Source organism: Apodemus sylvaticus, chromosome 1, assembly GCF_947179515.1.
Source record: "Apodemus sylvaticus chromosome 1, mApoSyl1.1, whole genome shotgun sequence".
Lineage (NCBI taxonomy): Eukaryota > Metazoa > Chordata > Mammalia > Rodentia > Muridae > Apodemus > Apodemus sylvaticus.
The window spans coordinates 41,831,077-41,858,262 of record NC_067472.1 but is presented as its reverse complement, the minus strand read 5'-3'; the positions used below and the strand labels follow the sequence as shown (position 1 = coordinate 41,858,262).

General features: G+C 36.6%; 1 protein-coding gene across 1 annotated transcript in view; it reads left to right on the top strand.

The window, feature by feature from the left end:
- Positions 1-26,399, top strand: part of LOC127689143 (aldehyde dehydrogenase 1A1) — a 43,943-nt gene extending 17,544 nt beyond the window's left edge. The window contains exons 3-13 of the mRNA XM_052188467.1: positions 90-230; positions 2,204-2,333; positions 3,847-3,908; positions 5,623-5,751; positions 6,947-7,060; positions 11,173-11,275; positions 12,958-13,142; positions 16,651-16,815; positions 19,700-19,857; positions 23,018-23,092; positions 25,832-26,399. Coding sequence (XP_052044427.1) covers positions 90-230; positions 2,204-2,333; positions 3,847-3,908; positions 5,623-5,751; positions 6,947-7,060; positions 11,173-11,275; positions 12,958-13,142; positions 16,651-16,815; positions 19,700-19,857; positions 23,018-23,092; positions 25,832-25,904 — 1,335 coding nt within the window. The 3' untranslated portion in view covers positions 25,905-26,399. The remainder of the gene's footprint in view (positions 1-89; positions 231-2,203; positions 2,334-3,846; positions 3,909-5,622; positions 5,752-6,946; positions 7,061-11,172; positions 11,276-12,957; positions 13,143-16,650; positions 16,816-19,699; positions 19,858-23,017; positions 23,093-25,831) is intronic.
- Positions 26,400-27,186: the final 787 nt, after the last annotated feature.

Below are 27,186 nucleotides of genomic sequence, written 5' to 3'. Positions count from 1 at the left end.
TGTTTGTAAGAACTGTGTCTACGTTGTGATGTTGTGCTTGCTCATCTGGTATTTTGATTATCCTGAATGGAATGATCTGTGATTTCTAGGCTGATGTTGACAAAGCTGTGAAGGCCGCAAGACAAGCTTTCCAGATTGGCTCCCCATGGCGCACCATGGATGCTTCAGAGAGAGGCCGCCTGCTGAACAAGCTGGCTGACTTAATGGAGAGAGATAGGCTGCTGCTGGCGGTGAGAATCCATCTGGGTCAATGGGAAACATGGGAGAACTCCTGAGGGCACTCACTGCTTCACCTGGCCAGTCAGTCAGTTTGGTTAAGAGAACAGAGGGTCAACTATCCTGTGTTTTCTCTAGAACTTCTCAGAGTCCTTGACATGGTAAATGTTCCTCTAACAAGGCCCATGAGTTCTCAGACTCACTGATCATAAAGTCTTTCAGGAGAATATTTGTGATCTCTTAAAATTGCCAAAAGTGTTGCTCTAAAATAAATTTTATTATACCAAGCCAAAATACTTTTGCAGAAGGTTCCTTCTCCTCCTAGATATCTGGTCACAATGTCATGGCAAACAGAAGTGATTTTTGTTTTTATAGGATGTAAGAGAATTTACAAAGAGAATGTAAGTTTAATGTTAATAAAATTATACTTCTGTTTTAGATGCTGTGCTTTTTCCATTCCTGTGGATACATATGCCAGTATAGAATACAGAGAACATATTTTCTTGAATTTTGAGTCCCTGCTTATCAACAGAAATCAACAGAAATGAAATCAACAGAAAGCAGCATGGTTTCCAGTTAGATTTCAAACTACATTTTGTTATCTTCATATTACTGGAAGCACTATCAATTATTTGTAAAGAATCATGCTTTTCTCAAATTTGCTGAATTTTTCAAAATTGAGGGGGAAATACAATTAGCAGCTGTTGCCATAAAACATTAGCATCCTCGTGTTATATGGAGAGAAAGCAGATAACATGGCTTCTCTCACAAGTCTGTAGCAAGAAACGTTAACTGCCTCTGTCACCTTGAATGGTCACAGAGGATAAAAATCATACACAGAAAATCAACTGGGTATAAATTCTGAGAGAGTGAACAATGTAAACTGGAAAAGGAGAGCTTTAGCGATTGGGTGATCACCTCATAGAATGTAGGACTCCAAGGAGACCTGTATAGTCAGAATAAAAAGAGAAGGAAGACAAGACATTACAAGGACAGAATGTCTGGAACTTTATAGTCTGACTATTGAAATAGTTGTTACCATGTTGCCTACACATCGGGATTATTATTGGAAACTGCTGAGGGGAATCCATGGAGAAAGTGGTAGGAGCTCCGTTTGGATAAATAGATTTTTCTATCTGCAAGGAATCTGATATTAGTTACTCAGGCATTGAGAAATTGCCAACACTGAATTGTCTCTAGAGTAGGATGGCGAGTGGGATCCCGTTACAACTCTTCTTACATGACAAGGAAATTACATCATATTCACAGCTGTGTGTGTGTGAAATTGTGCCTAGTGCTTAGACATTGCTTACCTGGAAAGGACTCAATGTGACAGAAAGAACACAAGGGTCAGGCAACCAGAATCTTACTATCTCCCGTACCAGGATCTTGATATGTTTTAAAAACAGGAGTTTAATCAAGATGATTTGAGATTCCTTATGATTACAAAACTCTTTCATATTCAAATATTGACTACTGTAAACATTGACCATATATTTTTAATTTACTTTTTATTCTTATAATATTTCATATGTTTATAAAAGAAACTGATCATATCCATCCTCAACTCCTTCCTACCAACTTCCTCTACTCCCCCCATGCCACCTATCACTTCTTTTACATTTTCTCTTTACTCTTCTCAATAAACTTCTGAGTCCAATTGTGGTACTCATATGTCCATGAGCAAACGGTCATTCTTTTTTATTTACCAGTATAATTACATCACAAGCATGGTTGTTTGCCTTGCACGTGTGTCTGGGTACTAAGTGTGTGATCACTGCTCCCAAAGGGCAGAAGGAGGTATAATGTCCCATGTAATTAGAGTTACACATGATTGTCAGCTATCATGCTGGGAAATGAACTGGCTCTTATGGAACAGGATCCCATGATCGTAACCGCCACGCCATCTCTCCCACTCCAGGGAGCAATTTTAATAATCTAAGATTCTAGTTGCAATTCCTGACTGTGTTTTGTGTTGGTTTTTCAGACTATGGAGGCACTCAATGGTGGGAAAGTCTTTGCCAATTCATACTTGGCGGATTTGGGAGGTTGCATCAAAGCATTGAAGTACTGTGCAGGCTGGGCTGACAAGATCCATGGTCAAACAATACCAAGTGGTAAGTATACTTGGAGAAATAATTGGGATTGTGACAGAGGCCAGGTCACTATCACAATGAAACTTTAAAATTCTGATACAGAGGTCAAACAGTAAGGCAAAAAAATATTTTCTCCTTGAATTTGAATAAACAGCTTTCTGAAGAAGCAACTTTTACTAAGAGTCATTTTTAAAGTTGTATCCATTAATTATGAAGAAAATAAAAACTATAAAGTATATAGGCTGCATTAAAGTAAAACAATCATCATATATTCAGTTAAAAATTCAAGCGATGTGTCTAAGTGTTCAAATTTTCCAAAGCTACCTACTCAAATGAATGATTTCTGCTTCATTTCCATAACAGCATTGGTATCCTTCCTATAATCTAGTTTTTTAAACATTTGGTCCAAAAAGAGGCAGGTATGCTAATCTGAATCCTTTTAAACTCAGTGTACTGAGAACAAACTAATTTATATTAACATGCTTTAAAAACCACAAAGATGAGAGTATTTTTACTGCCTGAGTTAAGCAGTGTGCATGGAAGTGACTGTATAAGTTTTATTCAGTGTGCCTATAACAGAACAGACTCGTGAAAAATATTTCAAGTGAAAAGAAAATCAATTTGGGAAAGGAGTAGAGGCTGAGATTCATGTCTAAAACTGTACAAACTTTAGGAACTCAAATAATCCACTTCCAATGCTGTCCCTGATGGGCACTGCCAATCTAACTGGAGGAGTCAGTATGGAAGGTGGTCACCAGGAAGTCAGAAGATAAGAATGAGGACACAGAGGTACCGTGAAAGGAACTCTGTCCTGGCTCTTATTCCACTCTTAGGGAAGCAAAGAAGAAACTGCTTAAAGCACCTGTGATCTTGATCTTGACAGGGAAAGTACTTGCTGTGGTAGCAGCGTGCTCCTGTGGAAGCTAGATGGAAACAGAACAACAAATTCCCCAGGGCATAGGTCTTGGCCAAATTCAGAAGGGAAAGAACCACAACACTTCAAACTTGTGTTAGTTTGTTTTATTTTTTCCCTTAGATTAAAAGACACTCTATTTGTGTTTAGTAGGCAATAATAAAAACAACAATAATACACACACACACACAATTTCAAGACAGTAGAAAAACTGCTTACATTTTTACTATTTTAAACCATTCACCATCTTAAAGCTTCATCACCCTGGGAAAATTGAAACACTGGAAATATTTGCACCTTATTGAGATCTTGCACCTTATAGCATCTCCCAGCTCCTTTCTGCACCACTCTATGGGCAGGGATATAGGAGGCAGCCATTTTGAATACAAGGAATAGTTAACTATCAGATCTTCCCCCATCTTGCCACTCATACCCTAGTTTTTAGAATGAAAGCTCCATTTGAGGGCTCCATTGGTTACATTATTAGCCTTGTAAATAGGATCCTTTGTTTCCCTTTTGCTGCTGAGTGTGTGGCTCCTCTCACATCAACCTCATATCATGCTGCCATCTCTGCACAAAATATTTGCCTCTAATGAGTGGTGTGTCTGCTCTGTTTTCCAGATGGAGACATTTTCACTTATACAAGACGTGAACCTATTGGGGTGTGTGGCCAAATCATCCCCGTAAGTTCTCTTTCATGACTTCCAGTAGGGCAAAGAAAGGGCTAATTCCATTGATCTGGTGGCAAAGCCCATTCCCACACAAATGAACCATATGTGATGGTTATGTGTGAAGTAAATTCAACAAGCATGATAACTGAGCTTCTTGAATATGAACTGACGGGTCCAGAAACCCCTTGATGTGCTGCTGTACCCTTGGAGGGCATTTCAATGTTATCACATGAGCCCTAAGTGTTGACTGCATAGGTTGTTTTGGAAATTGTGCTATGTTCCAACTTTATGAACTGTGCTTTGTAAGTATATGAAAAAGGTCTATCATGGCTCATCTGTGTTAGGACTCCACCTCAGTGGGACACAGCAGTACTTGCAACCTCCAGGACTCTGTCTCCATTGAAATTTCTCACCATGAATAGTAACTGTAGCAAGGTTGTTAAAATATTAGAAAATATCTTTTGACATAAGTGGAAGCAATGATCGCCATAAAAATTGGAAAAGTGTGTGGCCTACATTGTACCTTTAGAAATCTGGATTGGGTACTCAAAATTCTTCTGTCAGAAAATCAAGATAACTATTAAACTTGACATATAGAACACTGACCATATACAGCTGATATAATTTAAAAGGCAAAATTAAAACATAGTGAGGCATCCTACATTTTTTTGTGTGTGTGTGTGTAATGGCAGTGACTTGTTTGGTAAGACTGAACATGTCACCAGGCAGTGGCTCACGCCTTTAATCCCAGAACTTGGGAAGCAGAGGCAGGCGGATTTCTGAGTTTGGGGCTAGCCTGGTCTACAGAGTGAGTTCCAGGGCTGCCAGGGCTATACAGAGAAACCCTGTCTCAAAACAACAACAACAACAACAAAAAAAAAAACAACAAAAAAACCAAAAAAACAAAAACAAAAACTGAACATGTCAATGTATTTAATAGAAGTGCTCATTCCGTCAAAGGCTTAAGAACTCAAGGTATCTATATCACACTAACAGAGAGTAACTTGAATAAATCTAAGCATTATATTAACTGTTTTGTTCTATTGTCTTGGGGTTCTAACCTTGGTCTTCATACAGGCATGTGCTGTCCTCCAGCACTGTTTTTCCATGAATTCAGAAGGCATCCATCTAAAGTAGCAAGGACGGTTTTCAGGGACTCATGGGTAGTGAATCCATAAACAGAAGCAGTCCCCGGTCACGTGTCTCACTTCTTACAGCTGTCCAGAGGGTTTTCAGGGATCTGATCTCAAGCACTCATCCTCTGAATGTGAATTTCTGTTGCCTTTAACCATATTGTTTGTCCTGGTCTGAGCCTACCTCTCTGTTGTGTGAAACAATTTCATTAAATATACTAAAAGGTATTATAATTAGGTAAATTCAATAAAGGGACTCTAGGCAAACATAGGGGAGAGAATGTCATATCTTTTTAACATCTGATATGCTTATTTATATACAAAAACATAAAGTATTCTTCCTTGTAGAATAAGCATTCAAAATATGAGCACTTGACTAAATTTGGGAGTGTTTTCCTGTTCCCTTCTATATGGTGAGTGCAGAATATTGATCATGTATTAGTTGTTTTAGCAGGTACCCAAAGTGAGATGTTTCAGATGAGTACTCAGAACTTACAGGTTTTTATTCAACTTCTATCAAGGCAGGTTGTTCTAGAAACTGTGGTTTGATATATACAATGTAAAGGGTCCATGTTTTCAATTTTGCTTTCTAGTGGAATTTTCCATTGCTCATGTTCATTTGGAAGATAGGCCCTGCCCTTAGCTGTGGGAACACCGTGATTGTCAAGCCAGCAGAGCAAACTCCTCTCACAGCTCTTCACATGGCATCTTTAATAAAAGAGGTGAGTTTCCTGAGTCTCAACATGTGGGCAGATTCTGGATCCCCAGTTTACCTTACAGGCCTCATTCATATGTACCGTGAGCTTCACTGTTCCCACACAGCTCCCGCTCAGTCATGCAGATGAAAGCAGCAGCGTTTAAGCACAAATGTATCTCCACCTAAATAATGACAGGAAGCCAGACTTAGAGGCTTAGAGCCAGGCACCCTGTAATCCGTTACTTGTGCTTTTCACGTCTCATGAGCATAATTCAAGAGGAAATGAAATGTTCTTTCAAATGCTCAAGTATTTGTTAATAATTGCTGCACTTATTACTGGCTTGGTTGCTTCTGTAAATTCCTTCAGTTATTTTAGTTTTTATGTGGCTGAAGGTTGGAGGCGACTGTGATAATGTACTTGTTGGAATATTGGACACTATTGTGCAAAGAATATATCCAGTTGTTCATATTCATCTTCATTTTCATTTCTGTTCAAAGTGCAGAGAACATGACATTTTCATGTAATTAACCAAAATATGTGATTTCACCTCTTTAAAACATTATCGGTTTTCATCCTTAATATTACACCAAAAACTCAAAATAGTAACTTAGGATTTCAAAATACAAAACAATATCTTTAAGATATTTTTTTATTTCAAGCTAAAATGAATAAAAAAATGTTAAAATGAGACTTTTTCATCTAAACACCATGAACTTTAAATATGTCTATCAAGGCTCTGTCATTCATGCTGTGGAAATCAGTCTGGCACTTTCATACTCTAAAGAGAGGTTTTGCCTTTGTGATGTTTTACTGATCAAACAATACTATTTGGGATTTGTAACTTGGCTGCTCTCCTGAAGAGTCAGCAAAGGTAGAAAACTGAAAATGTGATCTCTAATTTCTAGCCTTGCTGGTGATATCAAATGTCTGTAATTTAGCACACTTTTCTGAATCCTAGGATTTCCCCTTCTGACATTTGGCACAGCTAATCATTAAAACTATGATCCACTGAAGAAGTTTTTGGGTTTTGGGAGAAATAAAATATCCTCTTTGAATACATTTTCATGTAGACTAAGAAATACTACTACTAATAAAGAATAAATATGTAAGTGAAAATTTCTTGGGAGGAAAAACTCATAAGGTTAGACTCAGAACACAGCTTCAGGAATGTACCCACCTCTACTGTGAATTAAATTTTCGATCTGCTGGCTACTTGTAGGCAGGGTTTCCTCCTGGCGTGGTGAACATTGTCCCTGGTTACGGGCCAACTGCAGGGGCTGCCATCTCCTCTCACATGGACGTCGACAAGGTGGCCTTCACAGGATCGACACAGGTAGGGCCAATTTCTGAATGTCTAATCTCCAACCAGAACAAGCATTTTTTCTGCAGCTATTTCTCAGCCAATGCTTTTTAGAAAAAAAGTTACTGACATGCTGGAAGAATTTAGGATAAAAGAAGATACCTGTTGCTAATTCAGAAAGATTACAATGTTCGATGTTTTTATTCCTATGTATCTCTTAGAAACTCTGTCAGATGACTGGTGATATATATAATATAAATAGTAGAAATTAGAGCATAATAACGTATATGAATGAACATCTCTAGATTATGAAATTAAATAGTAGATTTTCACACTTATCATCTTTTTGGGACTGTCTACCCAGCATATCCTGAAAGGCAAACAAATTCTGGTTCCTTCCATGTCTCAGTTGGAGATCCTCAGTTTCAGTGTGCCTGGCTTCACTGTGGGTAGACACAAAGTTGAAAAACAGTCAACAGTCCATAAGCATTAATAAGAAGGGGCAGGTAGAAGGGTAGCAAAAGGTTTAAAAGATAGAATTCTGGATGTTTCATGAATTTCAATCATAAACAAAAAGAAAGTCTAGAATTTAATTCTATTCCCAGCAAAGCTATGTTTGAGTCATCCTACTTGGCTATCTATCACGTTATTAGCTATTCAGCCCCAAAAGATGCTGACTGCAGGCCTCATTGGCATGTGTAAAAATAAGCTGCCAATACCTGCAAGAAATAAATAGGATTAAGAAGGTGATCAGGTATGTCCAGAAGACCAAGGAAAGGAAAACTCACCTGGAGCTAGATGGGTTCTAGAACTTGCGGAAGATGCTGATGAATGCTTTTAAGTCCATAAGGACTAAGGAAAAAAAGAACATTCTCTGTAACCAGTTGAGGTTTATTTGATTTTTCTTACAATTAGTTGCTTCAATATTTCATTAAATGCCACAGAGCATTGAATTGATAAAACAATAAATTCTCTTTTTATTCTATTTGGGCCTTCTGAGGTTCACTTTCTTTGTTTTTCATGGCTAGTAGAAAGATAATACGTGGTAGAGTTATCAGACTGAGATATGATTAAAAATAAAACCAACGAAAAGCAACAACAAGAAAAAACCCTTCATTCAGCATTTCTCATGAGGAGGGAGAGAAGATGGGAGAATGTGCATTACACACTGATAACTTCTGTTATGATGGGGCTGTGGGTTAATCATAGCAGGGAAAGGCAGGCAGATAGAATCCTGGGATTTCTGACCTTTCTGGGTTCAAAATCTACGTTCATTTCTCTAGCCCATCCTTGCTGAAGGCTCCTGGTCCTGAACCCCGCAGCAGCTTAAATGCTTAACTATCTTGATTGACCCTGAGCTATGGACCATTTTGAGGTCACTTTGGATGCTCCCCTGCCTCCCAATAAAACACGGAAATTAGAAAACCAGGCAACATACAGGCTGAAATTCCAATCTAAACCTCTAAGTACTATGCCTCTAAAAAGTTAAGTATCTTTGCTAAATTTTATTTTTTTATTTGAAGAGCATAGGGACCCTAATATCTGTTTTACTCAGTTTTACATAGTAAAAGTGAGAAGTGGCAGAATAAGGCATCGAGCATCCCTGAGAGTCAGTAAATGGCCTTAATTGCTGTCTTTCACTTTCCTGGGCTTGGGGTTGTATGTGGACACGAGTGTCTCGCACCTCCCCAGTGTTCCCACACTGCTTTGACTGCTTTGGTGCTCTTATCTGAAGTTCTCAGAAATCTTGAACTCAACAGTGTTTCCATCTCTGTTCCCACAGTCTGAGATTCATAATCATGAGCGTGTGTATCCTTGAGGAGTTATCTCATTCTCTTGCCTGGCTAGTCTCAAGGTTCTTTTGTTCAAGGTTAGCCACAGGATGGTGTGTAACTACTTCTGAACAGCAAAATGATAATAACATGATTTTAGAAGCCCCAGTCGGGAAAAACATAGCATTAATCCAACAAAAATACTCTGTGGAAACTGATTTACACTTTTTTCTCAATATTTGTTAACTGATTTATATTAGAAGTCCTGAGCCATTTTTAATTCATAGGTAAATGTGTCTCTCATAGTCACAAGCAATGCAGTATATAAGAAATATTTTCTGGACAATGGTTACCTCTGCTTTACATGGAATGCAGCAAGAAGATGAACAGTTCATATTTTTGCTTTTCTCATAATCCTCTTTGAGAAACTCATGTTTTACCTATTCAAAGTAAGGAATGAAATTATGGGATAAAAGTTGTGTGGTTGGTTTCTGAGAAAATTAAGCAGGCTTCAAACTGTCTGCCTGCATTTGAAATATATATAAAATCTTCATTCCTCACTCATATTTCTTTTTATTTTAATAATACCTATTTTTATTCATTTTATATATACAAATACTTTATTTATATGTATATCTGCATGCTAGAAGAGAGTATCAAATCATATTATAGATGGTTGTGATCCACCATATGGTTGCTGGGACTTCAACTTAAGACCTCTGGAAGAGCAGCTGGTGCTCTTAACCACTGAGCCATCTCTCTAGCTCTCCCCTGCCCCCCCACACTCATATTTCTAACCAGCTTTTCTATTCATTTTTTTTTTTTTTTGCCATGTGTAGCTTTAGCAATGCATTCTGGTCACACTCCATTAACTAAGACAAAAGTTAGCTATGCTAGAAGTTTTCTACTAAACTGACTAGGGAACTCAAAATGATAACATTTGTTATATAGAAAATCAAAACTTTTTAAGTGAAAATAGTCACAAAGACTGCCCTACAGAGTCTCGGCATGGTGCAACACACCACTACACCAGCTTAGGAAGAGAAGCAGGAGGATCACAAGGTTGAAGCCAGACTGAGCTACATGGAGATCCACTCTCACAAATAAAAGACAAAACAGAAAAGAAGGAAGGCAGTAGTTTGAAAGACAGGCAGGGAAGATGAATTTGAGGCAGGGTTTCCCGGGGACATTACTGCTTTTTTGTTTATTTCCCTTCATTTACTATCAGGGGTTAAAGTTAGAATCACGAAATTGTTAATAAAAGGGAAACTAGTAAAATGACTACTTTTTCTGTAATGCCGTGAAGAATAGCAGCAATAATAGCTACACAGTATCAACAGAGACATTATCTCAACACTCTGATGTAAGAGAAATTTTTCATTAAAATCCAGTGTGTAGAATAGCACAAGAGATCCAGAGGATTAAAGATGCAAAATATTATGGGTACCTCGAGTCACCAAGGTAAAGATCTTTTCAATAGAATGTGGTCTTAGTGTACAAGTCATTATAAGAGCTGGATTTATAACTGGATTTAACCATTGCTGTGGTTATTTAGAAAACAACCTTTAATCAAAGAAATTCAAACACAGCAAGTAAAATGAGAGCAATGTTGTTTTTTAATGAAGGGACAAGAATAAAGAAGAAACTGAAATGGCAGGGTTCCAACTAATGACCTGAAGAACCACACAGAGCTTAGAGTCAGTCTCTTTCTGTGCAGACACATCTTTAGGAGAAGCAGAAGCATAGCGCTGGGAAATAACAGGGAAAGGGTACTGAGAGCCACTAACAGTGTGCATACCATGATGAATACACAGGGAAGGAGAAAAAGACAGTGTGTTGGAAAGTTTCTGCAGATATGTAGGATTTCATTTGGTGAGGTCCAAGGGCATGTTCATGTCCTTCTTTGGGAGACCAAGGAAAAGGAATCATGTTCATCTATAGTCATCAGAGAAGAGCTCAAGAAAAATCTGTGCTAAAAGATGAACCCAAACAAAGGAAGAACAGAGTTCTCCACATGTCACTAGAGTGACAAGAAGTCAATACATGAGGTACTCAGGGATATTTCTGATCAAACACAGAGAAGAAGGAAAAATGAAATGAAAATGAAAACTAATTCTTATCTTCCCTCTCATGAAAGTCAGTTCTCTAGGTAACGGTGTCTGACCAAGGGCATTTTCTGATTTGTCTCATGTTTGTGTACTTGATGATGGAAACTTTTACATCTGAAGATGCCAGATCTTGAATAACACCATTTAATGTTTCCTCCAAATAAAATGAAATGGTGGGGCACATGTTCTATAAATTGAAAGTATTAAATGAATCTATCTACACAGGAATATGCTAAGACCACTCCTTTGCAACGTTTGATTTCAGGTTGGCAAATTAATCAAGGAAGCTGCAGGAAAAAGCAATCTAAAGAGGGTCACCCTGGAGCTTGGGGGAAAGAGCCCTTGCATTGTGTTTGCAGATGCTGACTGTGAGTATAAATACTTTATTACCATCTCTCCTTCTTCCTCCTGATGCCTGGTACTGTCGCACAGCCAACGAGAGTCTTACAAATGACTTTTCTTCAATGTGAAAGAAGTTAACTAGAGTCTGGGGTGACTCTGGGAAGCTTTTAAGTTGTTCCATAATGTAGATAAATTAAGCACAGATATGATTTTTCCCTGGGCTGGAAGAGATTGCTACTTCCCAGTGTCAATCTGAGGTAGTATAAATGGTCTACATCTAAGATCTAGGGTCTCTTTCTGATATTTTATATCTTTAATTCTGTTGAGAACATGAGATACCTGAGACATGTGGAGCCAGCAGGACTCTAGCTATTGGTAATTTATTTTCTTTTTGTCTTCACTTAGTAAGTATATAGGGATAGCCAGAAGAATATTAGATCTTGCTTAAATATTTTTTATTTCCAACTAGTAAATTGAAATATGTGAAATTATCATTTGAATTGGCAATCCATAATATCCCAAATCATTCTGGTTTACTAGCAGATAAAATCTCGGGTTACAGCCTAACCAGGCTAATTTCACAGAAATTCAAGAACTCCTGTACCTCTTCCTTCAGTGAGACTTAGAAAAACAAATGATGCATGGAATTTGCTGTTGTCACTGTTGTTATTCTCACAGAGATTTTAGAGCTAACTTTCTGTTTACCATTTAGTACACGCCAAAGTCCCAAGTCTATCACTGTGGAAAATCTCCTCACTACATCTGAAGCAGTTACAACTGGCTCAGATATTGCACTCTATTTCTACAATATTGAATAGAATATTCCTCATTTATAAAATTGAAATGCGCACGCACACACACACACACACACACACACACACACACTTTTCTTTTCACTAGAATCAACAATATTCTAATAAAAGCCATAGGCACACTATACTGCATAAACTAAGCAATGAGTTTATAGGTATGCATGGCACAGGCTCTCTCTATATTTTGGAAGTGTCTTGCCTGGGGAAAGGTTCATATGGTCTGTGATGATTCTGAATACTAATGGGTTTTGTTGGGTATTTTCAAGAAGATAATTTTTTTCATTGATCAAAATATATGAATATCTTGAAATTATTTAGTCAATGGATAAGGCAGGTTTCATTTTTTAGATTCAGTTAAAACCTGAATCTAAAAGTAGTCATAAACATCTTGATCCTTCGAGTTATTAATTATTTGTATTGCTATTTGTTCTTATAATCAAATCTACATTCTTAGTAAAGACTGTGTTAAAGTTGCACGAGCCCCTTTTCCCAGATTCTTTTCATTGTTAATGTTCCTTTGTAAAGAAAAAGATCATTACAGGGAAGCAGGAGTGGGTGGGTTAGTGAGCAGTGGGAGGAGGGGATGGGATGGGGTATTTTTGGAGGGGAAATAAAGAAAGGGGATAACATTTGAAATGTAAATAAAGAAAATATCTAATAAAACAAAAAGGGGGAAGGTTATTTTGTCGCCTGGCTTCTACATCTTGAGATATATTGAGTCTGTGGTTCTTCTTCTTGCCATATCACCATTTTTCATCCAAAAGCAAATAGAATTTTAAATTTATTTTGATTTAGACATGTGTGTGTGTGTGTGTGTGTGTGTGTGTATGTGTGTGTACGCGCACACACACACGCACGTGTGCACACACTCTCTAGCGTAAATATTTTCCCTACAGTGGACATTGCAGTTGAGTTCGCACACCATGGAGTGTTCTATCATCAAGGCCAATGTTGCGTCGCAGCATCCAGGATTTTCGTCGAGGAGTCGGTTTACGATGAGTTTGTGAGGAGGAGTGTTGAGCGAGCTAAGAAATATGTTCTTGGAAATCCTCTGAGCCCAGGAATAAATCAAGGCCCTCAGGCAAGTATGCAACAAAAAGACAAAAGTTTGCAACACAAGAATAAATAGCCCTACTTAAAACTAATCCTTAACGTTACCTCTTAGTTATGCATTTTGCTAGTGGATATTACTCTTATGTCATTATATAAAGAGATAATTCCCAATAATAAAGAAGTCATTCTATTTTGTGTTGACCAAATTGTTTATGCATCTAGATATAGTTTAGGAAGCACACTGAGAATTAAACATAGAAATGTCTGAGGAGATGTCCCAGTGGATAAAGCAATGGACATACAGGTGTGAAGTTCAGAGTTCAAATTCCAGAACCCTCATAAAAAATTGAATGTGTGTGATAGCCATATTTAACCCCAAAGTTCAGGAGATAAGGCAGGGATTTCCCAAGGCAAAGTGACAGACTAGAGTAGCCAAACTCCCAAGTTCTGGGTTCAAAGAGATAGTTTATCTAGATAAGAGGAGTAGAAAGTGATAATAAAATGCACCTAAAGTCAACCTCTGACTTCAGTACACATTGCACTGTCATGCACACCATATACACAAAAGAAAAAGAAAAAGTAGCCAATATTATCAATTGTTTGCTTTCCTCAAATCTATATGATTCTGATTCCTCTTACAATTCTTAGACTTCTTGGAAATCCATATATAGTTCTCTCATTTCTCCCTCGTAATCAATCTTTCACTTCAGCCATCATTCTACAAGTCTAAGCAGGAAAGCACGCCTGAGTACCCTGCAGAGTCCTCGCTCTCTGACATATGATGTTGTACGTGGCTCTTGAAAGTCCTGGTTCTGCTAAACTCCTGACAAACTTCTTCCTTTAGTTATCAAGAGCCAGGCATTCCCCAGGGCCTCTGGGTGGTCTGTGTCATTAGATCTACTGTAAATATGAATGTCTTTGTCTTTCTCACTCGAAAGCCACCTTTTCCTCTTGCACAGCTTTTATTCATGGTCTGTTATTACCTGTTGTCCAAGATTTAGGTCCTGTGATTCTGAGTTCACACCTGACTCTGGACCCTGCTCTATAACAGTGGTCCTCAACCTGAGGGACTTGTCCACAGGAGATGTAGACTTTATCTGGAGACAGGTTAGGTTGTTATAACAAGGAAGGGAGCTGTGCGCTCATGTGGGTCTCTAGCGAGCAGAAGAATAGACACTACTGAATACTCCTCAGTGAACAGGAAAACTTCCCAACAAAGAGCTCACTGTTCCCAAGTGCTAATAGAGCCACTCCTGAGTGGGGTGCTCTAGGGACTGGACAATGACCTTGGCATCCTCACTCTTTCACATTAAATATGCTACACTTTACCTCTCTGTTTGGTTGTAACCAAACCTCATTGTTGAATTATTTAATAAATATAAATCAAATTCAATCAGGAAAAATTTATGGGAGATTGCTAGCAGCTTTATCCTGAGAGAAGCCCTTGATTAAGCCCATATTTTAATTGACTGTCACATGGCTTGACTTTCTGTAAGTGCATAGATTTTAAAGAAAGGTTGTTCTGAATAAGAACAGGCAGGCATGTTCAAACCTTAGAAGCAAAAGCTTGAGACACCAAGCTTTTCTTCTCTACGATTATGATGTGGATCTTTTCTCTCATAAAAAAAAAGATATTATGAGAAGAGATACACATTGGCCAGCCTTTACTCACTGCTTCACCCCTTCTGGATGAGTCACTGAAATTTGTTAATCAGAGTATGGGATTCATAAATATCACAATAAAAATAATTATAGGAAAATTAAAGTAAAATATATTTTTAGGAAAAATATTTACAATGGTCATTTTTCTCATTTTAAAGATGACAAACTTAAGGCATTTCAGTTTTAGAGAAGACTACATTATATTATATTGTATATAATATTTATATTCTTATATATAATATAGTATTATTTATATATACTATTTAATATATAGTATTTTTATATATTGTGTTATATAGAAATACTCATATATACATATTTTTTAATTTATAAAGTAATGTTTGTATTTATCTTCATGGTTCCAAATATATACATAAAAACTGAAAACAATCAGTATTTTCATTTGAAAAAAAAACATATGAACTTCCCTTTGCTCAATTTCCTTGCCAATTAAATAATGATAGTAGTATCACTCTTGAGGATTCCCTATTTAGTGATGTCAGATAAGCTCTGTGACACAACCAGCACATGCTTACCTCAATGTGTTGTTATAAATAATATTAACTGCTTCTATACATGTTGACAATTATATAAAATAATAAATGACAATAATTTCATATGAAGTATAGACATTGTCCTCCTATAAATAAGTTATTTACATGTCTATTCTCAGTGTTCTTGTAGAGCACTAGTTTCGAGGTAAGGATATATGATTTTTTTAGATGAACTTGTGTCTTTTTGGTTTATATGATGTTTTGATACATAAAATTAAAGGAATCAGAAAATTAATACTTTCAAACAATCAAGACATAAGTTTTAACATCATTATTAACAATTAACAGCTTTGTGCATTTGCTGTTTCATAGACTGTATATTCTGATAACTGAGTACTGTTATTACTCCCATGATGTAGCAAAGTATTTCTCAGCCTTCTCTTTTTCTGAAGCAAATATCCAAAGACTGGATTCCCCAGAGGTATTCTCTGTTCAAAGACAGAGAAGCACTCTGAATTGGGAAATATATCTTTAGAAAAAAAAAGATTAAAAAATAGTGATTTTGAGGACATATTTTATATTATTTAAAAAATAGGACAGAGAAGATTTTCACAAACATGAACATTTTTTTACTACATGCCAACTCCAGAATATCTTAGTTAGACATACACATACAAAACACTTCAACTTAGCCTGGCTCTATTATGTAATATGTAGCAGTATCAGTGTCTTCACTTTTAAACCAACCCCTGCAATTCCACATTAGACTACAAATAGAAAGATTATCACTGAGGAATTGGGGGGAGGAATCTATTACAGAGAAGAAAGATGATGTTCATTTCTTGTTAGAAGTTGGAATTAAACCTACTGAATTGAATGTGGCCAAGACTCCAAACTGTGATCATATGTGGTATGAAATGGCAACCTAGCCAGTAGACCTAAGAATGGGCAGATTCCATCTCTGAAGAATACAGATCTCCTATCGTCTAACGTATATCCACTGGAACTGAATCAAAGTCCTCCTTTCCCATCACTCCTTTATTTCAATAATTACTACAATTCTTGGCATATGTGCTCAATCATTAACAAACTTCTTTCAAAGGGAATAAATGATAAATGACAGTTGTATAAAAGTCCACATATTTCCTTGTTGCCAATTTCTGTGTTTATGTAACTGTGCTTAGTTTACAAATTCTTAAACTTCCTTCCTAAATATTCACAGGAAGAACACAAACACAAAATGATCAGAATGAGCTGAACCTGTGTCCACTGATTCAAACTGTCAGACTTAACATAGTATTCTGGAGGTCAGAAGCCTCGTCTTCATTGTGTTTAAGGTTTTCATTTCTTTTCCTTTTCTCTGTGGTTTCTTCTGACTAGATTGACAAGGAACAACATGATAAAATACTTGATCTCATTGAGAGTGGGAAGAAAGAAGGAGCCAAACTGGAGTGTGGTGGAGGACGCTGGGGGAACAAAGGCTTCTTTGTCCAGCCCACAGTTTTCTCCAATGTGACCGATGAGATGCGCATTGCCAAAGAGGAGGTATTGTTCCCACATGGTTCTCTTTATGGGCTTGCTGTGTTCTCTCTGTGTGTGAGCTGTGTGTCACTCTAAAATCTTCAGATCCTTGACCAACATTACCAGGAAGTGCTTGGTGACAAAGTCTTAAGTTATTGGTGAGCCAAGCTAAACAGTAAGGAATCCAAGTGTCCTGTAACAAGTTTCTGACAAAGACAGAAGTATACAACAGATTTAATAGGGGATTTATTTGCAGGAATAGAAAATGACTTTTCATTTATAAAAACAGGAATAAATATACATATATTGTGTTACATATGCCAGACACAGAATATTGTATACTGAATGATGTCAGTTATACAAAGAACATAAAAACTCAAACTCATATAGACTAAGACTGGCTTTGTAGGGAAATTAAAGATAAGTGCTAGGTAGTACAATCCAAGTAGTACCAATAAAGATGGTACCCATATAAATAACATATAACTAAAAGGAACTAGTTTGCAATTAATATGGTAACTAATATTCATCTTGAATTTGAAGACTTTTACTATATGCAGAGATATGAGAGCATGCCTTAGACAATGAAAGTGTTATGTGTAACACTACATAAGAAGACACGGTGACTCAACTAAAAGATTCATAATTTCCTCATTCAGTGAATTTACATTCATGCTTTTGATATAGCAGAGGACCTAAGAGTTTGTTTTCTTTACCTCCAAAATGTCAACAAATAGACAGGAGGATTATTCAGCTTTGCAAGAAGAGGATATAAATATAAAAAACAGAATTAAATATTATATGTCATGATCATCCACTACATCATTTCACTCCTCAACTGCATGTGCTTTTCTGCACCTGTTGGCTGATTCTTCTTTGATTAGAGCTATTGTTTTTGTAGACTATGATTAACATGCATAGGAGGGACAATAAAGCAGGAAATGATCTGCATTCAAGGAAAAATTTATTGTGTTCCTATAGTGAGCTTACTAGACTATCTCATTTGCTGCTTCAGAATAGGAGTCTGGAACCTACACAGTATCAGCTAAGTTGCTGCAACCCTGAGCAAATCCACCATGGTCCTGCTCTACCTGCTTCCCATGTTGAATGTTCATAGTGTTGTGCTTTCTAGTTTTAGGGTCATGATAGAGTTTAGCACCCCAGGATCTGCCCCCAGCCTATAGGGCTGGCCACTTACTGTACCATACTACTCATACAGCAAACCATATGACAGCTCTGAGGTTTCTGCCAGCGCAGGTTCACATTTCTCAGGAAAGTATACTAACATCCCAAGAAACCTCTCTATTTTTTAATTTTGATACATATGTTATCAAAGACATAGAAGGGTAATATCTATAAGTGAACCCATTTGTTAATTCTTCTTTTTTTTTTTTTTGCAAGTTCAATCATTTTATTTGAAAAGAGCGATACATTTTAGGTTATAATATGTTTCTTGTATTACCCACCTTTAAAATGCCCAAGGAGGAGACTGAGGTTGGACTCTGTAGGTAAATGCATTTGCAAACCCCAGAATTTGTTCCCAGCAATCCACATGGTAGAAGGAAAGGACCAACCTTTAAAAGATGCTCTGGGACACCTGTATCCTGCCCTCCTGCACCCCTCTCCATTAGGATAACTGAATGTTAATTTTTTTCTTTTAATTTAATGGTACGTGTTTTCTTAATGAAATTGAAAGTACGAAATGTGAATATTCCATGTGTGACAGTCTTTCCTATTCTTGTGAAGAATGTCAGTAATCTGGGATCAATCAGGCCAAGCATATTAAATTTGTAAGTGCTCACAGAGATGTCTGAACCTAATTCTTTTTGCTTCTGCCCCATCCCTCTGCATCATTACCGTTCGTTTGAAGGTTGCTCTTCTGGTCTTTCTTGATTTCCTTTTGCTTTGCCTCTGTTATCCTCATCTCTAGAGACATCAGAGGTGTTGTTAGATTTGATGGGAACATGCATTCTTCCATATTTATCTTTGATGCTGGTAGCTGCTAGAGCTCAAATATCAGTCCTGGATAAGCAAAGACCAATCCCTGTTAGCAGTGTTGTTAAATTTCAGGAATAGCTGCTTACTTACTCATAAAATATGACATTTGAGCATTTGTCATAATGAAGGAAGTGGACTCTGATACAATTTACGTAGCTGACCAGGAGAAAACTGAGCTGCCCAGTCTATGGGGGTGAGATACAAAGTTATGTGGGAACTTTCCTGTCTAGATTCCCACAGAAGTAAAAGACTGGCTCATATTGTAATAATCAAGCTCTAATAATAGTCACTGTCAAGGACCTCAGGCTTTGGTTAGTGTTGAGTGGTTCTAGAGTTAGGTTTCTAATAATGAGTCATTTGTTTAGTAATGGTGTATAGAATTGGGTGAGAAAAGAAATAAAAGTCTGAGCCACATTATACAATATTTAGATATGAAATAATTCAAATATGAAAGAATGGCTTATATTTAAATCAATAATACATTTAAAGAGTAAACACTGTTCTCAATCTGTCTATATGTTACTCTTAGAGCAAAGGACTACTTTCTTGGTCTTGCTGTCCTGTGTAGTATCTTACACAATGAAGAAAACCAGGATTAAAGTTTAAAATATTTCTAAGTATATGCACTTAGTGATTTGATGTTTGGTCCTTACATTTTGGGCAGTTCTATCACAGCATCTATAGAAAAAAAAAAAAAAAACACTGTCATAATGATTGTTATTTGCTCCACAGATAATGTCACTCATGATTCGAGCCTGATTCCATGTTCTCTGTGACCATCTGTTTTGATTCTTACCAGTAGGCCTAACGTGAGAGACAATACCCTAGCCAATGTACAATGGTTTATAAGGAAACATATAAAATATATTTAAAATATACAATTAACCCAGTTGTGTGTCATTCTGTGTAGATATTTGGACCGGTGCAACAAATCATGAAGTTTAAGTCTATAGATGATGTGATCAAGAGAGCAAACAATACAACATATGGTTTAGCAGCAGGACTCTTCACTAAAGATCTGGATAAGGCCATCACTGTGTCTTCTGCTCTGCAGGCCGGGGTAGTGTGGTAAGTATGATGTGCTTTTCCTCTTTCGGCAGGTGGAGTTGACCTCCTCAAGAGTCGAATATTCATTTGAAAATCTCTGACCTACCAGAGCAGCAATTGTCTAGATTTTTAAAACTAAATTAATTTTATTTTTGTCAAACTACTCGTCTAAAACAATTTATGGATGTTTACTTTGCGCATTGTTAAGAGATACAGGGTAATTTCAAGGTACCTAGTACTATTTTGAACAATGGCAGTAAAATAATTGTTTTCTTCAAGTTTAATCATATTAGACAATGTTTTAGTGCCTCATGTATGCTGGGAGTTATTATTGTTGATGTCATTATCGTGTTCTATAATGAACATTTATACCTAGTGACTCCTGATTCTAGGCAAGTGTTCAATCCCTCACTCCTATCTTGAACTTTATTATATATTTAAAATGCTAGACTTGAGCTGGTGTAGATTAGCCTTGAACTTATCATCTTTCTGCACCAGGTTCAAGAGTGGGAGGGATCCCAGGCAAAGTGCTATAAAGCTTTTATATTAGATACATCCTCTAGGATATTTTTTCTGTTAGAGATCTAATTTCTTTTAGGTGAGCATAACAAATTTTGCAAAGCAATTTTCCTTCACCTTAGACCTAGTCTATTCTTTGATTTTTATAATTCAACATAGAAGAGTCTCAGGTTGTGCCTTTCACAGTGAGGCTTGGTGGAGCCTGCTCCATTCCTGGACTCTTTCCTCATCAGCCCCTTGTCTTATCAAGCCTCCCTTCCCTCAGTCCCAGCTACAGCACAAACTATTTTCCTTCTTTCCATAGTCCAGCTAAAGATAATGTGGCACAGAAAAGCATCCTCAGGGACACAAGCAGGCTGTCCTGGGTCCTACTGATAGCTTGAAAAATCTTTTCCTCCTAGCAAAATGAGAGGCATCATGCAGTTACTCTTAATGTTTCATTGTATTTCATATAGTCATCATTTAAGCTTACTTGAAAACTACTGTTTATTAACCCAAAACTTATCTATGATGAAACCAGGAACTTGCTAAGGCTACATAACTTATCCACACCATACAATGAATAGCAGAGTGAGAGCCAGGCCTCCTACACACTTAATAAGGCCTCTTACATACATTCAGATACACAAACATACCCAATACAAAATAAATGAATAAAATAAATAAATACATAAATACACCTTTTACAAAAATAGGAGAATGGAGCTGGAGAGTTGTCTTATCAGTTAAGAGAACTTGCTGATCTTGAAGAGGACCCAAGCTCGGCTCCCAAGACTCATATTGGGCAGCTCACACAACCTAGAACTGATAACCTGATAGCTTGATTCCAGGAGATCTGATTTAGTTTTTTGGCTTCTCCCTCACGAGTGGTATATGTACATATACCCAGAAATATTCACATCCACATAAAAAATTGAGATATTCAACCAATAATATCTATGTGAATATTCCATAATCTGAAGACATCAGAACTTCAGATAAAGGATACTCAACTTATATCATCTGATAGTTTGACTATATGTTACCTGAATCTGGGTAACATATAGCTTCAGCTAGGAAGTGCTTGGTGACCAATAATAAAAAACCTGTGTTCATATTCCCTGCAGCCATGTAAAAACATTGTTGATGGCTACAACCCCATCACTGGGAAGACAGAGGCAAGGGTTTCCCAGTAATTTGATGGCCAGCCTATCCAACTGAATTGGTAGATTTCAGTCTCATTGGGAGACTGTGTCTTAGAAAATAAGATTGAGGGATAATCTGTCTTTTCCAGGACAAAGCCCCTGATATGTTATCCAAATACAAACAGACACATATACACATATGACGATGCCAAATAGACTTGATAGGATATATTTATTTAAAAGGAAGAATGGAAATGATATAAATACAGTACTCATGAAATTGTCAAAAATAAAATCAACTTAAAAATAATTTGAAAATAAATCATGAGTTTTGTGTTATACATGACTTTTTCACAAGTGAAATTAAAACTTCATTAATAAAACAATAAGGCTGCAGTTGTGGAAGACATCCAATTTCCCTCTGGCATCCAAGTATAAACACATGCACAGAAAAACCTATACTTTCACTGGAATCACAAGATAGGTAAATAAATGAGTTAACAAATAAGTACATGTAACATGATTTTGAACATAGAGAATGTTACTTAAATATCTTAATAATAAGATAACTTAGGACTGACTCTGTATGTAGATCTTGTATAGAATAGTTTTTAAACTTTCATGTAATGCTATACAATTAGCATTAAGCACCAGAGTTAAAAGTCTTTTGTGCCTTGTTTTGATTATAGCTATCTTATGATACTTATTGAAATATTTTATCATTTAGTAAATATGATTATTGACTAATATAGATATATCCTGTAATAACCATACTAGCAAATTCAGATATGATATATCACGTATATCCATCGCCTACAATTACTGCAGGTTTACTGTGTACCATGTACTTCAAATAGCATGTGTCCTGTATCATCTGACAGAGTTCAACATCCCCAAAAAATCCCATTTTCTCTAATATTAAAATATATAATTGTTTGCAGCCTGCAAAACTGCACTGTGGTCAACATTGCTCTCTTGCCTTGATCTTCCATTGAGCCTCGCTTTGATTCTATGCACAATTTAAATAATGTATCTGTATAGAAACATTTAGCATTTTTAATCTAATTAAAATTGCTAATTGGGTATAATTTATGCCAGCACTTTTATGTAAGCAATATATCAACTAATTAATGAAACAAATAGACTGTATATTATAGTTCTCATTGCAACTGCTAAAGAATATAGATTTTTAGCCAGGTAGATACTTAAGCATTACAAAGCTGCCTACTGAAGAACAGTAGCCAAACTCCAGCCTCCAGAAAACTAAACACTTCTTTACATGTCACACTCCCTCTGTTATAATTCAGACAAATCTTGCTTTATGACTGTTCACACTTACAGTGGTACCATTGATTTATTTCTAGGTAACATATGAGTTTGCTTTCTACATTGTAAGCTACAGCAGTGCTTTTTTCTTTAATCCCAATGAGTGTATTATATTGAACGCTACAGTTTTTAAAGAGATCTGATTCTTTTCAGATCCAGTTTTGGAGATAAGTAAAGTATTATCTACAATGCCCTTCTCTTCTTTGTTTAAGGGTAAACTGCTATATGATGTTGTCAGCTCAGTGCCCATTTGGTGGATTCAAGATGTCTGGAAATGGACGAGAACTGTGAGTAAAACTTCATATTACAAACATATTTTTATAAAAAAGATTGCCAGTACCAGAAGAATGCTACATTTTCAACATCTTAAGTATGACTGAAGTAAAGTTCTTCCAAGGACTTATTTTATTACATAATATTTTAAATTTGAAAGTATTCCTAACAGAAGTAATATACTTTATTAAGTTGTTACTGTCCAATAAGGACCATGCTAAGTACCCCATAATTGGTAGCTAATTGTTGTCTGTTTTTAGGATTGCCTATGGCTTAAGCAACTAGAACCCACTTAGGAAACATTTTCAGAAAGTAAAGGGATAAACTTGTAGTCTAGAGATTTATTTTAAAAATTATGGAAATATTCTAGGTATTTTAATATAGCACTTAAATGAATTCAGGTTGCTTTATGCCAAATTAATATGTTTCTGGTGAAGTTTACCAAAAAACTGGTGCATGTATTAAACAAGGCACTTGCTATAACATGTCTCCACATTATTACTGAAGTGACTATCTGTAACACACCAGAAGAATTAGATTTTACTAAAGTTAGAATTAACCTTAGTATTTGGGAGACAGAAGCAGGGAGATAGATCTCTGTGATTTCAAAGCCAGCATGGTCTCTGTAATGAATTTAGGGAATCCAGAATGACATAGTGAGATAAGATACAGGCTCTCTAGGATTAAACAGTGAAACCCTGTTTAAAAACTCAATAGAATTCAATCAGATGGAAACAGGGACCCCCAAATTAGGGATATGAAGTTTCCAATGTGTTCAGTGGTGCCCAAGCCTTGAGTTCAGAATCAATCAGTAATGACACTAAAACAGATTAAGTGGCCAAAATCGAGCATTTTGTAATCCTGCTCAGTTCTCAGTTGATAATTTAATAATATTTGGAAATGTTCCAATTTTCAATTACACTCTGTGTTTCACAGTATATTTTTCTTCAGCCAAAAACAAAAACAAAAGCAAAAACAAAAACATAAAAACAAACAAAACAACAACAGCAAAGAAAATTCCCAAAAATGAAACAATAAGCTATTACTAAAAATTGTGTTTTAAACATCTAGTCTAAAACAAGGACTATAGTGAATTTTTAGTTTGCTTGAGTACAATTGTTAAGTTCAGCAGCTTCCCTGAGACTTTGTTAATTTCTAGCCAGAGAAGGGAAGGTAGACGTGTCTTGATCCTACTTCTTACATACTACATGGTCTGTGATGAGAAGTTTGAACAGCATGCAAATGTTTTAATGGAAATACAGTCACAGACCTCAACCAGGGCTGCTTCATGAGAATCAGCAACGCAGGAGGAAAGTCCAGTTGTTTTGAGCAGTGAAAACTTAAAAGCATGCAACTAGTAAGGCATGGAGGTCCTGAGTTAGTGAGAAGTATAAGCAGGCGATCCTATGATCTGTCTTGGAAACTGTAAATGGACAAGATGCCAAAGACTGTCAGCCTCAGTGAAACCACAGCTACACATGGTTCTCCAGTGAGGGCCCTTGCAGCTCTAAATACAGTGAAAAGCATCTTGGTTAAGACCATAGCTGAATGTATCTACCTCTTTGAGATAAAACACTTCTCAAAATACTATTTTTAAATAGATCCTAGAGCTGAGTTGAAACCTATCAATTACTGTGAGAATCATTTTCATCGAAGTGTTCAAAAAGTATGTTCAACTTTCATTACCCACAAAATAATCAATATGAGGAGATTGTTTGACATCTTCTACATACACAGGAGAAGGACATCAGTAGCAGGGTTGGTAAAGAAGACCCAAATCCTGCTCCTCTCCAAACCTGGGTCTTGTGTCTACATAGGTTGATAATGATGTTGAGAACAGTCCTATAGGCATGTAATTGTATGCACTCACAAAAACAATGCAGAGTATAAATGAGTGTGATCCTACTCATTAAATCATCCACCACCTAGAAAGAAACCATAATTTTCCTATTTGGTGTGGGACAAATCCCTGATTAAAATTTACCATTGTATATGCAGATGGACTTTGCTCAACTGCCATTCACTTGCGGTTGACTTGAAGGTTTCCTAAGTGTGTTATAGCAAGTTGTTTAGTAGAAAAAGTCAATCCCTACTAAAAGCCCCAAAACTTTAATCAGGACAATCATGAGTTTCTCTCCTCCTGAAAATTATATACAATCAATCCAAAAGATAGAAAAATACGCCAAGAAAGATTAGGTGATTGTTTTGCCCAGAATCAAAAGATCCTGCTAAAACCCTAGCTGAATACCCTGACTGAAAGTGGATCTTGGTCATTCTCTTCCTGCTCACCACTATCACTTCTGTGACAGGCAGATGGTGAGCACAGGCTCCAGTGCAGCTGGTGGCTTATCCTGCTGCTCTTCAGTGACCATACAGTACAACACAACCTACACCTCCCTTAGTTATAAGTCTGATAAAATCAGATAAGGTTGAGTTATGATTTGGGTTATTAGTAATATCGTCAAATAGAGTGATGTAAACAATAGAGATTTCCTGTGAAAATGAATAGGATACATAATTATTTAAAATAAAATACATGTTTTTAGAATATTGTTGTCTGCTGGGAAGTGTATATTTGGCCATAAAGCTTATGGTCAGCTAGCAACTATATGAACTACTGTGTACTCAGGAAATACATTACTGTGTACCTGATCAGATAATTTAAAAAAATGTGCACCAAATCATCAGGGATTATATTTGACTTGCACTGTAGTGCACAATTTTATTTATCAACAATTTTCCTCCCTCTTTAGGGGTGAACATGGTCTTTATGAATACACTGAGCTCAAGACAGTTGCAATGAAGATATCTCAGAAGAACTCCTAAAGAAGCCAGCAGAGTAAAGAGAAACTCTCAGCAGTGGCTACACATCTCCTATAGTAACCAGCATAGTGGTGTTTTACTATAATTTCTTCTTCAGTTGATTTCTTAAACAAAAGGAATTCATCAGTGTTACTGTCCCTCATTAAAAACATGTGGCTTAATCCAACAGTATCATTTACCTTCTAATATTTGACCCCAATTCTTATCCAAGAATAAAAGGATAGATTTAGGAGCAAGCTCTCTGTAACTCTGTCATGACCAGGTACTTTCCATTGTAGCTACTTATCTAAAGTACTCATTTGGTGAGGAGGACAAGTAGTGACTTAAGCTCTGTCCCTCAGTGACTCCTTGAAGTATTCACCATGCATAATAACTGCAGAGTCAACTGCTCGCTTCTCTGGGTGTTGTGAAATATTTTCTAGAATATCATGCCTGCTTGTCAAATGAAATGCCTAGCTGTAATTAGAATGCAAAGCTTAATAAAGAACCCTTGCATGATTTTGTTGGTCTATAATTATTTGGGAATCAGCTTAGGGTTATGGCAATAAACTCTACTGGTCAGTCAAAAGCACTATTAAATTCAGTGAATACATGCATTTCAAGAAAAAAAATCCTATCTACTCTTCCTCAATGGGGTTGGAAAAAATGTACTTTTATAGTGATCCTGGAAATAATTGGTGTACATTTGAGTAACTGATAAGCATTACTGAATGCCTTCAAAGTTCTGAGAAGACGTGCTATACACTATAACCCTTAATAATTGTTATCTCAAGATGGTTCACTTTTGGAAAACAAACACATATTTTTTTTTACGAGGGAACAAGGGGGTTTTCCCTAATTGGTTCTTTATTTGGCCAATAAAGAAGGTGGAAGCCAATTTCTGGGCAAAAGGGAAAAAGTGGGCAAGCCAGGCATCGGAATGAGTAGGACACAGCAACCATGTAAGATCTTAAGGCAACCAGAACCAGTGGCTTCTGCCACCAGCAGATGGCTGATATAGAATAGCTGATAAGTGTGGGGCTAGAGATATCCTTGCCAGCAATTGCATCATCTGGCTTCTTTATTGACAAAATCAAGAACCAATTAGGGAAACAACACCTACACATACATATCCCCTTACACATACTCTTTGCTATATCAAAAGAATGAAGTGCATAATGAAAATGAGGCTTTTCGAATCCTGTGTTTGGTAATGTGGAAAGAGATAGAGATGAAGTTTGAGGGAACTGGGAATAATTTTCTGAAGAAATAAAAGAGATATGAGCCTTACCAATAAGCCAGTCAG